The 16,055-nt window shown below is 45.1% G+C and overlaps 1 protein-coding gene across 11 annotated transcripts in view; it reads right to left on the bottom strand.

Annotated features, from left to right (window-relative positions):
* Positions 1–4,918: 4,918 nt before the first annotated feature.
* The window catches only part of GPATCH8 (G-patch domain containing 8), a 101,835-nt gene continuing 90,698 nt past the window's right edge, over positions 4,919–16,055 (bottom strand). For all 11 annotated transcript variants that reach the window (XM_045489174.1, XM_045489173.1, XM_045489175.1 and 8 more), the window contains 2 exons: positions 14,880–15,010; positions 4,919–11,161 (listed from right to left, as the gene is read on the bottom strand). In XM_045489174.1, the coding sequence (XP_045345130.1) occupies positions 7,273–11,161; positions 14,880–15,010 (4,020 nt within the window). In that variant the 3' untranslated portion in view covers positions 4,919–7,272. The remainder of the gene's footprint in view (positions 11,162–14,879; positions 15,011–16,055) is intronic.

Consider the following 16,055-nt stretch of genomic DNA (forward strand, 5'->3'; position numbering starts at 1 on the left):
TGGATTGCCAGAAAGGGGGTGAAGCCACCCTGGGGGTGGATGCTAATGGCTGAAAGCCATGACTCCTCCCTTTTCCTGAGAGTAGTTTATCACCAAGTCCTGTTGGTTCTGCCTCTCAACTATGTCTCTTGAGTCTTCACATTTGCACTACCACCATTCTAGTCTGAGCCACCATTCCTATCTGCTTGGGGTAATCATGAACTAACTGATCCATATGCCTCCATTCTAACTGTTTTACAGCCCTTCCTCCCCCATCCCCCACAACTGTCTACATTGTAATCGCCCAGTGTGACTTGGTCAGAGGTGGAGGAAGGAGGAAGGAAGCTGCTGTCTCCTGATAAGAACTGAGGTTTTTATATCCTTTTGGATAAGGCACTTACCCACTTCCTGCTTCCAGAGCTTTGGTCAGCCATATTGGTGTAGCAAGCTTCTTCACTCTCCCTCCATCTCAGGCCACATCTTAATGTGGCCACAGCAGTGCAGCTGGTGCTGGCGAAATGTGTGGCCAATGGATCTTGGCCAAAGGGGAAAGGAGATGGGGAAAGAGTGGAGTCCAGGATATTCTGGCTCACAGGCTCTGGGACTATATGCCAGCTATTCATTTGAAGGCAGACCCTCCCTCTTTCTTGGGCGACAGAGCTCTTGTCCAATCAAGACTTGATTCTAGTGGGCTCCCTGCCTAGGGGACGCCTCCCTCAACTCCTCAGGCTGGCACCCTGGAGTTGGCACACATGGGAACAGCACTGATCACACTGTTTAGTCATGGTCCATTCACTGGATTGTGTCCATGACTCCCTTGAGAACAAGGTTCCTTTTTGCAGCCCCAGGGCCTAGCCAAGAGCCTAACGTGTAGTATGTGTCGTTGACAGACAGACTGAATGGAAGCATGCACTGAGGAGGAAAGATGCAAACATGGAGTCACACAGTGGAGAGAAGGAATAATTTGAGCAGAAAGGCAAGGCAATTTTCTCTGGATGACAGGAAGAGTAGTGCCAAGTCTTATTGGCACTGTAGGTCTTCCCCCAAAAAGCAGGCTCTCAGGAAGGAAATTCAAAAGATCTGCTAGGGGTAAAGGAAGACTGCCACGTCCTCCTTTTGCTCTATATTTTCTAATCAAACTTAACCACCATCTATCTTATCCTGCCCAACTATCCTGTGCCATCCTTCCAGCTCCTCCCTTCCCCTTGTAATTCACCACCTTGGCCCACAACTCAAAGTCCTCTCCCTTACTAGATTAGAAGCTCCTTGAACTTAAAACAAATTTTTTTAACGTTTATTTATTTTTGAGACAGAGAGAGACAGAGCATGAACAGGGGAGGGTCAGAGAGAGAGGGAGACACAGAATCTGAAAAAGGCTCCAGGCTCTGAGCTTTCAGCACAGAGCCCGATGCAGGGCTCGAACCCATGAACCATGAGATCATGACCAGAGCTGAAGTCGGACGCTTAACCGACTGAGCCACCCAGGCGCCCTGAGGAACCTCCTTGAACTTCAGTCTGGATCTTCTTCACTGCTGAATCCCCAGTGCTAAGCTCACGATAGGCATACATTTGCTGGAATGAATACTTAACCCTGTCCTATACTTACCTTCTACCCTCTTCTGGTCTTCAACCAAATGGTATTACATTACTGCGGTATACTGACTGCATAGCTCAATATTGTCACATCCCACTGAAGTCTTTAATGGGTATTTATTCTGTTCAAGGCACTGAGTGATGAGGGATACAAAGATAACTGTCAGGGATCGTTAAAGAACTTAGCCCAGAATTAGGACACGAACACACATATGCAGCAGAGGGACAGTAAAGAATGCCTTGAAAGGGTAGACTAACATTATGCCTAACTGAAGTCGTTTATATCTTTGCTGCTCATAACAACCCTATGAAATAAGTACTGTTATGCACATTAAAAAAAATTTTTTTTTTAACATTTATTTATTTTTGAGACAGAGAGAGAGCATGAACAGGGAAGGGTCAGAGAAAGAGGGAGACACAGAATCTGAAACAGGCTCCAGGCTCTGAGCTGTCAGCACAGAGCCCGACGCGGGGCTCGAACCCACGGACCGCGAGATCATGACCTGAGCCGAAGTCGGATGCTTAACCGACTGAGCCACCCAGGCGCCCCTGTTATGCACATTTTATAGATGCAAAAACCGTGGTAGAGTTTTAGGTAAATTGCCCAAATTTATATGGCCAAAGGGTGGCAAAACAAGGATTCAAACATGTTTGGCTTGAATCCATCAGTCTTAAAATCTTTTTTTTTTTTTTTTTTAAACACCTAATTCACTTTTGAGAGAGAGCACGAGTGGGAGAGGGACAGAGAAAGAGGGAGACAGAATCTGAAGCAGCTCCAGGCTCTGAGCTGTCAGCACAGAGCCTGATGCAGGGCTCGAACCCACTAACCGTGAGATCATGACCTGAGCCGAGGTCGGACACCTAACCGACTGGGTCACCCAGGTGCCCCCCCCTGCCCCACCTGTTTTTATTGCGTGTTCCTAACCAGTACACCGTGGTGCCTTTTGTCTGAGAATGAGGGTTTTTTAGGCACAGGAAATAACATGAGAAAAGAGAGCTGCGGACCATAGAGGTCAATTATAGGGAAAGGCAAGTAGTCGACTCAACGTACGATGTTCAAAGGGGAGGACTGGGGCACGAGAATGAAATGGAAGGCTAGGATCAAATCACTGAAAGTCCTTGAATGCCTCAAGGAATTTGAATTTTTAATCTGTAGGAGTTGGAGAACCAAAGATTTTTAAAGTCAGGGAATAAGAGATACATTGACCAATTGTGCTCCCTTTTGGATGATTACACTGGCTGTGGATAGAAGGAACTGAGAAACGCAGGACTTAGCGGGAAGGTCAGATAGATGGGTGGCCACTGCAATCCTTTTGGTTAAAGGTGGTGAGGTCTGAACCAGGATACTGATGATAGGAACAAAAGAGAGAGCAGAGGTTACACAATCAGTAACACTGGGGTAGGGAGGTGTCACAAGTAATTTACAGCTTTGGTGCATGGCTGTCAGGACAGTTGTACCATCAGCTACAACTAGAAATAGGTGAAGGATCAGATTTGGGAACGAAAGAGTTTGGTATTCAAGAATTGTTTCTCACGGGTGTTCCTTTGGGGCCAGAGCTGGGTTGATGTCCCTTCTGAGATAATAGGCAGAGTGCTGACACACTGCTCCCACTTTCCCATCCCACCAACCCTGAGTCCTAGAATTCCTCAATGAATCCAGAGTTCTGTTAAGGCTTCAGTCAACAATGACTGAACTTATATGTGCCTGGCACTGAGGTAGGTGACATGGAGGATATATAGAGAAAAATCCTTCATTATCTTTGATGCTTCCTTGTTTAATCCTTGCATAATCCTCAGTATTTTTTGTTCCTATTTTTCAACATATAGTAAAAATGTTTACTATGCGTTCAACTCTATGTAAAACATTCTAAGGGATTAAAAAAAAAAGGAGGTATAGAAATCAGTCTGTGTCCTCTCCAAGCTTAGCATTTTACTGGGAAGCAGTACATAAAATGAACCCAACACAGATTCTGAAAAGCCAGTAAGCTTGCATAGGACTCTGAGCCCAGCCAGAAATATGCTGCAATAATTCAGACATGAGCTGATAAGGGGGTGGGGGGAGGTGAAGGTATTTCTGACAAATAAGAATAGGAAGGTCAACAAGGCCTGATTTAGTCATCAGGGTGTAGAAAGGGGAGTACTTCCAGGTTGCAAGTATAGGTGGCTGAGGCAGGTGGTTGAAAGAACCCTTATTGGAATCGGCTGCACATGCCCTCACATAGCACTCTCTACAGGCCAGTAGGCACACCTTTGCCTGCTCAGAAAGTCACTTTTTTCAATTAAAAATTTTTAAATTGATTTTGAAAGAGCACACGCATGAGGATGAGTAGGGGGGAGGGGCAGAGAGAGAGAGAGGGAAAGAATCCCAAGCAGGTTCTGTGCCCTCAGCGCAAACAAGCCCAATGTGGGGCTCGAACTCTAACCAGGATCATGACCTGAGCCGAAATCAAGAGTTGTCCAGACACTCAACTGACTGAGCCACCCAGGCGTCCTTCACTTTCACTTTGTAACATTCCTTCTTTCTGGGCAGGGATTTTGCTCAGTTAGGAAAGTAGGAAGATCTGAGCATCCAACCCAAGGTTCAAATTGAATAGCTTCTCTTTTGTCTAGGGAGAACACAGCTGCATGAGAGATTAGGAAAGAAACAGACTTTGTACTCCTCCTTCCTGAAAGTCTGAGGAAAAGAGAGGAATCTCAATTTATTATTACAAATCTATGGTTAGCTTTTGAAACTAAACTTCCTCTGCCTTTTGTCATTTTTTTGATACAGAAGAGTAGATAGAGGTTTTTATCTGCTGTAACAATTAGGGCACATTTCCTTTTACTACGCAGCTCTGAAGCATTGTTATTATTATGAGGTTAAGAAGAATAACTCAAGTCTGGTTCGGGTATACAAAACTCCATCAGGAAGGCAAAGTCCAGGCAGATGACTTGTAATCCCACTGCCCCTGAAGTGCTTTCCAAATCCTGAAAATTGAAGCCAGAAATTCCAATGCCGTTTAGTGAGCACCTACATGCCACACATTCTACTACACAGAGATTGTATTTCAACTGAGCAAAAAAGTAGACATAGAAGACAATTCTCATGGGAAAGTGTGGAAACGAGGTGCATATTCCAAGACATCCACCTAAGACTAAAAGAAAATTAACCACTATTATTTCCTCCTACAGCACAATCTGCTGCTACGTGGGCAGCCTGTCTTGAGAAGCTCAATTCCAAACATCATAAGTAACTCGTTCACAAGACTCTATTCCTTGATCACTTCAAACAAGGTATTATTTGTAACCCACAACTCCATCCCTTCCCAACTTGAGTGGATGGGGCAACAATCATGACAGACTCTGCTAAGTTTCCACAAATCATTGGTTTATTAGAAAGTTCCTTTCCCTAATTTTACAGCATATATATCTCTATCATATGTGATAAAGTTAAATACAATCTGTAATGTTTGTAAGTAAGGATAGGTTATTTTGTTTTTTAAGTTTTAAAATCACTATTCTGAAAGTTAAAGAAAACTGCCCCCAGGAAGGTAGAGAGGCAGCCAGAGTATGGCTCTATCTACAAGCTAATGGGAAGCAGCACAAAAATGTTAATACTGTATTATTTAAATATTTACATGGGCTGAAAGCAAAGAAAAATGAGTCCCTTCACTTCAAACAGATGATTTCATTTTTCCAGTGCTAGTTATCCAAAGTGATGCTTCTGAATCAGAGGAGGAGCACTGAACAGGTAGGAGGCTCAGGCAGGAGCCTTGTTTGCCCAGCACTTGCTTCTCATAAACTCAAAACCTTTTTCTTTTGGGAATCTGAGAAGAAAGGCAGAACCCAGAGCCTTGGCCCAAGTGAGTAGGGTTTGATTTTTCCTGTCCGGTAACCACCCAACCAATTCCAGCCACAGGAATGGGTAGGGAAATGCCAGATAGAGAACTGCTAACTACACCAAAGATGAGACCTGCAATATAAACACCTTTGGGCCAGTACGTGAATTAGGTCTGAGAGCCCTGGTGAAAGGCAAGAGGAAGAAGAGGAATGAAGGTGGTACTTCCTCTGGTAGGTGTCATGGGAGAAAAGGAAAAAAAAAACTTCACTGCTTAAACTAAGCTGGGCAGAAGGCATGGAAACTAGGAAGCAAAATAATCTGCAGTATCTATAAATATGCTCACCTCCCAACAAGAGGGGAAGAAACTGTCCCAACTCTCATCATCCTCTGTTTCTAGCCAACCCAGAAGGCACATTAAAAACAAAACAAAACAAAAAACAACAACAAAAACAACAACAAAAACTGTCAGAGGGGGGCTAAGTACTAGGAAGGCAAATGGACTGCCCGGAACAAGGTCCCCAGAAAACCCAGGAAATCCCCCAGACAATCACTCTGAATCTCCCTGCTTCCAGAGAACAAAGCTCTCAAATTTCTCTCTCCTCCTCTGTGGGCTCACCTGTTTCTCTGTATAAAACTGCAAAGCACATGAGGGAGATGTCATAACTGAAGACCCCTCTGACACCCCCAGCTGACTGCTGCCCATTAGTTGGAAAAAAAAAACCCAAAAAACAAAAAACAACCAAATCCCAGTGCTGGGGGCACCACTTACTGCAAATTAACTAAAAGTTCTGTCCCAGCAAAAAATGTTAAACAATTGTTCTTTTTTTGTTTTAACATTTTTATAGTTCATAACTTCAAAAAATACATGAGCTTGATAAAATATACATGCTTAGTCATTTTTGCATCTAGCAGAAAACAGATACTTTATTTTTTGTTTTCATTTTATAACCTTTAAAGTTTCTTAGTTCAACTAGGGCAAACATATTTACACAAAGCCACCAGAACAAGGATCACTTAAAGAGCTGGATGTAAAAAATATTATTGCAGTATACTACAAATATGGAACCTTTTTTTTTAATATGAGCTACAAAAAGCAGCATTTACGTTTATAGAGTTCAGTGCAATTTTTTACATTAAAAAAAAAATCCTATAAATTAAGAAGGAAACATCAACATGACAGAAGAAAATACACCCTTCAGACACATGAGCTCCTCTCTGGGGAAGCACACGGGCGACTCTATGTTCCGCATAGCTTCTATTCATGATAGGATCTTCTTTTCTGGGATATGCAGATACCTCTTCTGGGATGAGGGATATGAGGACAACAGTGCCAAATGTGTGGCTTTCTGTTTGTGTGGGAAGTGGACTGATTGAGTAACAGCCTGAGTAGCATCTGGTTCCAGGTCAGACTCCCTTTCCACCTCACCCGGGATAGCATAAGGTCACCAAGGGATGGTCAAAGACACTGAGAGGGCAGGACCAGATAGACAAACCTCCGGCCAGAGAGGAAAAAATGTTTTAAAATTTACAGAAGGGAAGAGTGGAGGATAAAAAGTAGAGGGAAGAGAGGAATATCCAAACTTGACAGTTTGGAGATGTTGCCGCAGAGGGGCGGGTAGCACTTACTGGTGTTCCCTAGCTTAGAAACACAGGAGAGGGAGGGACAAACAGAAAGGGGGGAAGGGAAAAAAAAAATCCCTGATAGTAAACCCAAAGCAAACCTCAAATCTAAAACCACCCCTGCAAGCCAAAACTCGATTCTTTGGCTGTCAGACACTGCCCATCCCAGCTTCTACTTGCTGGTATTAATGGCTCAACACCCCCGAGGGAAGATATATGGGTCACCTTCCCTGGCCCTACCTGGGCTCCCATCCCCCAACTCATGTGCCATGGCTAGGTGGGTGCTGCAGGTCCTGACCTGAGAAGATGGGGTGAAGTAGTGGGTGAAGGTGGAGGGCGGTGGCAGCTGCTGCAGCAGGCCGCGGAGCAAGCAGGGTAGGGTAGAGGGCAGCATGTGGGACAGGATGGAAGGTGAAGGGCCCAGGATGAATGGCTGAGGCGGGAATGATGTGGATGGGATGGCTAGTGAGAAAGGTGGCCGGGTGGCCAGGGATGATTGAGTGAGTGAGGTGGGACAAGGAAATGGGGGTCAGGTGGGGCTGGGGAATATGATGCACTTGGGCGAGTGGCTGGGGATGAGGGTGGGGGTGAATTCCGATGGCGGCGGCAGCTGCCGCTGCATGATGTTGCAGGATGGCATGCTGAACAGTTGTGATTGAGGTGGCAGAGGCTGTGGCTGGCTGCTGAATGTGGATAGGCTGCAGGGCTGGAGTGGCTGGGGCCAGGGCAGCCGAGGCTGGAAAGGCCTTTACTTGCTTGGCTAGAAGCTGCTGCTGGATGTGCTGTTGTGCGGCCTGCTGGAGCTTGCTGTACTTCTCCATCTCCTCAGGGGTGAAGGTGATGGGCTGGCTCTCTAGGGGGGCCAGGGAAGCATCCTCAGCCCCATCAGCTGACTCAATACTAGGATCCCCACTGGGAGGTGCATAACTGGGGAAGTGCTCAAGGTCTGGCGCTATAGGCAGCAAGCTGGATTCCACAGGGCCTGGCTGACTGCCACTATCCAAGGACTCTAGGGTGTCCCCATCGCTGGGGTCAGGGAGGTAGTTATGGGAGATGGTGGGGTCCCCAGGATAGCAGTCAGAGTGCACTGGGGTGCCTAGTGGAGCAACAGGGTGATCAGCAGTAACTTCTTCAGACTTTGGCTCTTCTGGGAGTGGGTCTGATAAGGGGCCAGCTGTTTCCTCTGAGGGGAACTGATGTCCAAATGGGGCATCACTACTCCCTGGAGGCCCTTCTTCTGTCTCTGACTGTTCTTGCTCTTCCCCCCTTTCTAAGCCAGACTCTTCACATTTCTTGCTGTTCGGCTTTCGGGTAGCTGGGAGCTTCCCTATCAATGGAAGAACAGGCTTATTGCCAAGAGATGGGGGGAGCTTGGGCCCAAAATAACCTTGTGGGGGGTCCTTGAGCTTGAGCCCAGCTTTAGCAGGGGTGGCCAGCACCTCCTCACTCACACTGGGTTTCTTCTCCACTTTCCTTGACTGAATCTTCTCCAGGAGCAGTTTGGCAGTAACGGAGTTCTTGTCTTCGGGGCTGCAGTCACCTTCTGACCCCCTTCCGGCACCAATGTTGCTGTTCTGGGAGGGCGGGCCTGTCCCTTTACCATCGTCTCCTCTGCTGTCATCTTTCTTCCCAGGACCTTCTCCCCGGCCTGATCGGAAATAGTGGGGAGACTGGGAGCGGTAGATTTTAGAGCGGATGAAGTCTCGACGACCAGAACGCCTCTCCTCAGGGCTTTCGTGACCCCATGATCCCTTCCTGGAACCTGATCGCTGGGAAGGGCTCCTGGTGCTGCGGCTGCGGTCACGGCTATAACTTCGGCTCCGCTGCCAGCTGTGGGCCGTGGTGCTGCGGCTTCTCCGTTTGCTCCGGCTGCGACTACAGCTGCTGCTGCGGCTGCGGCCCCGGGACCTTGAGCGCTCCCTGGTATGACTCCGAGACCGGCTTCGGGACTGGCTGCAACTGAGGCTATAGTCGTCATCAGAAGAGGAGTACTTGTGCCGTTTGGACCGGTGTTTGGAGCTGGCATAGTCTGAGTCGTCAGAGTCATGGGAGCGCTTGGAGTGCCTTCGAGATCGGTCACTATAGTCACTGTAGCTGTCATCAGAGTAACTGCGCTGTCTGCTGTAGCAGCTCTGGTCTGAAGAAGCATCGGAGCTACTTGAGTAAGAACGCCGGGAGGAACGGTGTGAGGAATGGCGCCGGCCCGACCGGGAACGGCTCCGGGAATGCTCACTGCCTGAGTCTTCCTCCTCTTCCTCCTCCTCACTGTACTGGGACGGAGACTTCTGGTGTAGCCGGTGTGACGAAGCATCATCACTATCTTCATCTCCACTACTGGGTCGACTTCGATGGCTGGACCGGCTACTCCGTTTGGTGCCAGCTCTTCGCTGGCAGGATGAAGTTAGAGGCTCACCTTTGTGTTTCTTCCCACCATGATCCTGGGAGCTGCCACCACCTCCACCTTCGTCCTTCTTGCCGCTGCTCCCTTCTTCAGCTGGGAGGGATCTCCGCTGGGAGTCATCTTGAGCTCGCCGCCGTCGTCTTGGTGGTGCAGGGCTACCACTCCCAGGGGGTTCTGGTTTGGGTCCCCGTTCAGAATCCGCGGGGGCTGATGACTTGTTCTTCTTTCGTTTTCGTTTCTTGCGCTTCTTAGACTTCTCCCCAGACTCTGTCTTAGAGCTTTTCTCTTCTGGGTCAGCCTTATGTTTCCGTTTGTGTTTGCTGGATTTTTTGTGCTTCTTTTTCTTTTTGTGTCGGTGGGACTTCCCAGATCGTTCTTTCTTGCTAGGAAGGCTTCTCCCTGTGTCCTCCGTCTCTGACCCATGGCTGCCTCCAGGTTCTTGCTTGTTCAGACTGCTACAGGCAGACCCAGAAGCAGGTGCATCCATTCTGCCTCCTGAGGAATGTTCTACATTCTCTCCACCCTCTTTGCTTTTATTTGGCTCACCAGCATCAAGGCCCTGGAGATGGTCCTTTGAGGAGCCTCCTATGTCCTTTGGTTTTTCGGTCCCTTTAGCTCTGGCATCTTTGTTTCTTGAAAGTTTAAAGTCAAAGTATAAAGGGTTACAACTGTATGAAATGGAGGGTTCTGCCTTGGTAAAAATTAAGAGTTCCGATGGCCACTGGAGGGCAGTGCTTTCATCTTTGCTCAAAACTGGAAAGAAGGGACCAGTAGGATGTTTGGGTCCCTCCTGGCTTTCTTTCCCTGCTGGGGTGATCTGAGAGGTTTCTTTAGAGGGGTTAGACTCACATATTTGATTCTCTGAAGCCTTCTGACATGGACTCTCTAAACTCTGCTCACTTACATCCCCTCCTGAGGTCTTCTTTGTCTCAGCTTTGCTTCCAGGCTCTGAGGCCTCTGCGGTACTGGTTTCTGTCTGTTGCTCAGAGACTTCATCAACTGTCTTTTCTGCTCCTTGGCTTGCTATCACCTTGATACAGCCTTTAGGCTTGGGAGAACTGCTTTTTTTGCTCTCTAGGGCATTCTTTGGGTGCATACTATTATCACCTTCCATCTGTTCACTGGCTCTCATAAAGAGTAGGAAGGGGAAATTTGGTTTTACTTTGCAGTGTGCTGGGGGAATGTAGTGGTAATACTCTGGCTCTGCAGCCCCAGCTCCTTCTTCTCGCTTCATTCTTTTTAACTTAGATAATGTTGAGGCTAGGGACCCTCCATCCTGAGGGTCTTCATCCTCTTTTTTACCATCAAGATTACTGCTACCATCAGATTCTCCCATCTTCTGCAATCCTTGGTCAGAACCTTTCTCATCAGCTTTAGCTCCATCTTCAGAGGGTCCTTCCTCTGCGTGGTCCTTGAACACTGACGCTATTGATTCGAGTTTGACAGGAGCCTTCTTGGCAAAGGAAAATGACACTCCCAATTTCTGCAGTGGAGTTCCTGGATTATTCTTAATGCCAAAGCTGATGCCCTGGGAGGCTAACCCAGGAGCCTGTGCCAGTCCAGAGGTATTACTGCTTTGTATTGCAGTGAAAGGGCCTCCTTTATCTGTGGAGAATTCAGATCCCAGGCCACAAGTGGCTGTGGCACTTGTGCCACTGTTTGTAGCTGATTCATCTTTATCATCATCTCCACCTTCTTCATCTACAGCCACTGTGGTTGGTCTGAACATGGGACCGCTTCCAGGTGCACTGCACAAGGGTTTAGAAAAATAACAAAAAAGGTTAGAGGTATACACTTCATACTTCTTATATAACACTTCTCTCTCATGTTCCACCATTCACTGCAGGTTGGACCCGAAGACACTGAGTGGTGGTCATTTCCCAGCCCTGTGCCAAAAAGAGATACTTGCTCAGTGGGTTTAGGCAAAGTCTCATACTGTTAACATACTAATCAGCTGTACTCCCAGGGCCAGCCAGTTAATACTATCTCTTCCTAAGCTGTCTAGAATTTAAAAAGTAAAGCTTTATTACACAATTCAAATAGTCTGTCATTACCACCTGGTACAGCTGACCCATCCTGTATTTGTTCTCATTTCTTTTTTAAGTTTATTTATTTTGTTAGGTAATCTCTACACCCAGTGTGGGGCTTGAAGATCAAGCGTTGTGTGCTCTTCTGACTGAGCCAGCCAGGCACTCCTGTTCTCATTTCTTACTGAATCATCCCACCCATCAGTATGCCATCAAATGGGTGGCTGAACATCTATTCACAAAGATTGTATTTCATTCAGCTCAAAAACCCCTCTAATTTCCTGTTTTCAAATTATACTTTTTTTTAAGTATATTCATTTATTTTGAGAGAAAGAGTGAGCATTGAGTGGGGCAGGGGCAGAGAGAGGAGAGAGAATTCCAAGAAGGCTCCACACTGTCAGCACAGAGCCCGATTCGAGGCTAGGACCCACATGACCTGAGCCAAGATCAAGACTGGACGCTTAACCGACTGAGCCACTCAGTTGCTCCTCAAATTTTACTTTTTAAAATGTGGATATTTTCTGAGTTTATCACAGTCAGAAACTTCCACTGTGTTACTCTATGGTAGTCTCTGGTTAGTATGTCTGGCATTTGCTTTGGTTTTTTGATTTCTGGACATTCTGTACAATGATCATGATGCTACCTAACACTTTCTCAGCTCTGAAAAAAGGAACACAGAGAAGCTTCAAAGCCAGTGTTTTAAACTCATGTCATGTCTGAAATTTTTACAGTGTGTGGACTATACACTTGAGGTACCTTTCAAGCCAAACTTAAGGTAAACTTATCAGGTATCTATTTAGATGAAGTCTTGTTATCTGATCCCTAACTACAAGCTATCCTAAATTCAGGGGCTACATATATTTGGATGATATGTTATCCCTTGTTCTCTAAAAACTCTTGCTAATGAAAGACAGGAACCCAAAAGATTTAGATAGCAAGAGACATGTTGTGCCACGAAACCTACCTCATGGCAAAGAGACCCTCTAGGTGAATAAGAAGGGATCTTATTTTGTTCTTTTGCTTACTCTTTACCGTGTCAATTCAATAATACATATGATGGGGTCATGCATTATTAATTCTGGGACAATGAAATACCTGATGATTGGTCAAACCTTCTTTTATTCTCCCAAGAGATTACTTGGCATCTTTTAACTGTTTGCTTATGAAACTGACAACTACCAAGACACTTCTGAAGAAAAACATGTCTTAAAATATGTCCTAAATTAGAAAATGACCTGGTATATACTTTTTGAGAAGATAGCTTTGTGATATGCCCAAGAGTAACATGTTACTATATAAAAAGCTGCCCAAAGAAGGAATCAGAACCAGTTTATAGGCAGTTTAACTCAACATTAGAGCTCAGCAGTTAATTCTGTTTCACAACTTATACTATGTGTTCTCTCCCTTCCTTCTTTTCCCAAAACACTCAGAGAAGTAAGTAAAAAAAGGATCCAGAGACAAAATGAACCTAGTAAGTCCAGGAACTTGGTATCTGTGGCCCCAACTTGGCTGTAAACTTTTAAAAACCATAGTCAGGGGCGCCTGGGTGGCTCAGTCGGTTGAGCGTCCGACTTCAGCTCAGGTCACGATCTCGCGGTCCGCGGGTTCGAGCCCCGCGTCGGGCTCTGGGCTGATGGCTCAGAGCCTGGAGCCTGCTTCCAATTCTGTGTCTCCCTCTCTCTCTGCCCCTCCCCCGTTCATGCTGTGTCTCTGTCTCAAAAATAAATAAACGTTAAAAAAAACAAAAAACAAAAAACATAGTCATAGTTTCTTTCTACTGTAACCAGTTACTTCCTTTGATCCTGGACAGCCATTAAAAACAAACATGGGGGGCACCTAGGTGGCACAGTTGGTTAAGCGTCTGACTCTTGATCTTGGCTCAGGTCATGATCTCATGGTTCATGAGTTCAGCCCCACATTGCGCTCTGCGCTGACAGCGCGAAGCCTGCTTGGATTCTGTCTGCCTTCTCTCTGCTCCTCCCCTGCTTGTGCTCTCAAAATAAATAAACTTGAAAACAAACAAACAAACAAACAAACAAACAAACATGGGGGCCTAAGTCTTTCTGATCAGGGCACATACTGCATGAATCCTCAGATGCTTTGGGTCCCCAAAGTCTAGTTGCTTGGAAATTCCGCCCCAGGTGGGGTAAATTCCACCTAACGCTAAATACCAACTCCCAAGTTGATAATCATCAAGAACCATGAAGGAAGATTAAAAAGAGCACTCAAGAAGGTAGGAACCTGCAGAGAAATAAATGGATAGAATACTTAGGTTTTAGTGGTTATTACTAACTGTATAGTACTTAAAAGGAAGTTATAACACTTGAATCTTTGTGCCAGTACTTTTTAGCTATAAAACAGAATACTGTAATATATGTGCTTTTCTACACAAGAATGCTGAAAAATGGGAAAAATATTTGTAGAATTTATCGATTTACTGAGCATCTTCTATGGCATGGCACTCTAAGGTCTTTTTTTTTTTTTTTTGAGAGAGAGAGAGAGAGAGAGAGAGAGAAAGAGAATGAACATGAGCAGGAGAGAGGGGCAGAGGGAGAAAGAGAATTTTAAGCAGGCTCCATGCCCAGTGTGGAGCCTAATGTGAGGCTTGATTTCACAACTATGAGATCATGACCTGAGCTGAAATCAAGAGTTGGACACTTAACTGACGGAGCCACCCAGGCTCCCCTATAATGCACTTTTGATGAAAAGATAATCACTCCTCACAACTGTAAGAGGTAAATTGTTCCTATTATCATCTCCATTTTACAGATAAGGAAACTGAGGCATAGAGCTTAGATAACTAAGGTTGGACAGAAGGTAGGATAGGGCCTCAGAAGTGCATATTCCTCATCAGTATATTGCACTCTAATTACAGATATGCTTTCAGTTTGAAAGAAAGATACACTAATTAGTATTGTAATTCCTTTATTTTTTTGACAGGAAGAGTGAGCAGGAGGGAGGGGCAGAGGGAGAAGGAGAGAGAGAATCTTAAGCAGGCTCCATGCCTAGCACAGAGCCCCAGAAGGGGCTTGATCTCACAACTGTGAGATCATGACCTGAGTTGAAATCAAGAGTCAGATGCTTAACCAACTGAGCCACCCAGGTGCCCCAAGCGTTATAATTCTTAAATCTTAAATTATAATCTAAAATCTTAAGGATTATAACTATCTGTAGAACCCTCTGGGAGAAAATATCCTCAGGGTGCCTGAGTGGCTCAGTCAGTTAAGTATCTGACTCGTGACTTTTAGCTCAGGTTATGATTTCACAGTTCGTGAGTTTGAGCCCCACAGAGGGCTCTGTACTGACAGTGCAGAGCCTGCTTGGGATTCTGTCTCCCTCTCTCTCTGTCCCTCCCTGTCGTGCTCTCTCAAAAAAATAAATAAAAATAAAAACTCGAGAGGAAAAAAAAAAAAAAGAAAAGAAAGGAACATATCCTCACCATTCAGCTTGTTTCCTTTGCTCAGCCAATTCATGGAGCCGCCGAAGGGCTTTTTCCTGTTTCTTCTCATCTTTGCGGGATCTTGAAGAGACATTTCGAGCAAACTCTCTCTGCTTGAGATCTTTCAATCTCTGGTGTAACAACAACAACAAACAAAAACAAAGGGAACAGAGGGTGGGTGATTTAGAATAATTTGGGGATCCTGAAAACAAGGCCTTTAGAATATTTACCCTCAATCAATGGTTATAGTGCTCGCGTAGAACACACTGTTTAATACTCTCAGTAACTGAAACCACAATGGCAGATTACTTTGGATAAAACACTTGGAGTACCTGCATTTCTAATTAGGACAGCATACCATTTACTTTACTGGGCAAAATTAAATGTTTTCAGATACAACAAGCACATTTTAGAACATTAGGAGGAAAAAAAAGGGACTATTTAATCACCTGCTCCTCCAGGATGCAAAACTAAACAAACAGAACATGAGATAAATTGTAATAACACAAGCCAAAGAGAACAGAAAGGGGTTAGGCTAGTACAGAAAATTACCCAGGAGTAAGATCTTAAAAAGCAATGTACAGCTTACATGGGGAGGTTACGTGAATCAAAACAAATAGAAAGCATACTTTTATTTCACCATAAAAAGGTGCTATTTCTTTTCAGCATGAAGTTTTCCTGTGACTATCACACAAACCATCTTCCAATGCTAGCATGTTCAGAGCTCACCAGTCTGACCACTTGCGTCTGGTCAGTCTGCTGAAATTAGAGAGTAATATGTATAGCTTTTCCATTCCTTCATGGCCCTGAGAGGAACATCCAGGGGATGAGGAGAGAACAGAGATAAGTCAAAGGATTTATTACTTAAAATCCTGATAAAAGAATGAATCTTTTATTCTCAGAAACTAGTATATAATTTTCCTTAAAACAAAACAAAACAAAACAACAACAACCAAAAAAGAACAGTGCTGATGACACACTGGTGACAAAGTCCAGACATATCTGCAATGAAGACAGAACTAAAATTATTTCCAACACACTAGATAATATAAAAAACAAACCAAAACAAAACACATACATTAGCCTATGCTTTTACGATAGCATTAGGAAAAGGAATTTGACCCGATATAAAGTGGACATTGCTTTGTGGAAGGGCATGATGTTCAACAGACAGAG

Source organism: Leopardus geoffroyi, chromosome E1, assembly GCF_018350155.1.
Source record: "Leopardus geoffroyi isolate Oge1 chromosome E1, O.geoffroyi_Oge1_pat1.0, whole genome shotgun sequence".
Taxonomy (NCBI): domain Eukaryota; kingdom Metazoa; phylum Chordata; class Mammalia; order Carnivora; family Felidae; genus Leopardus; species Leopardus geoffroyi.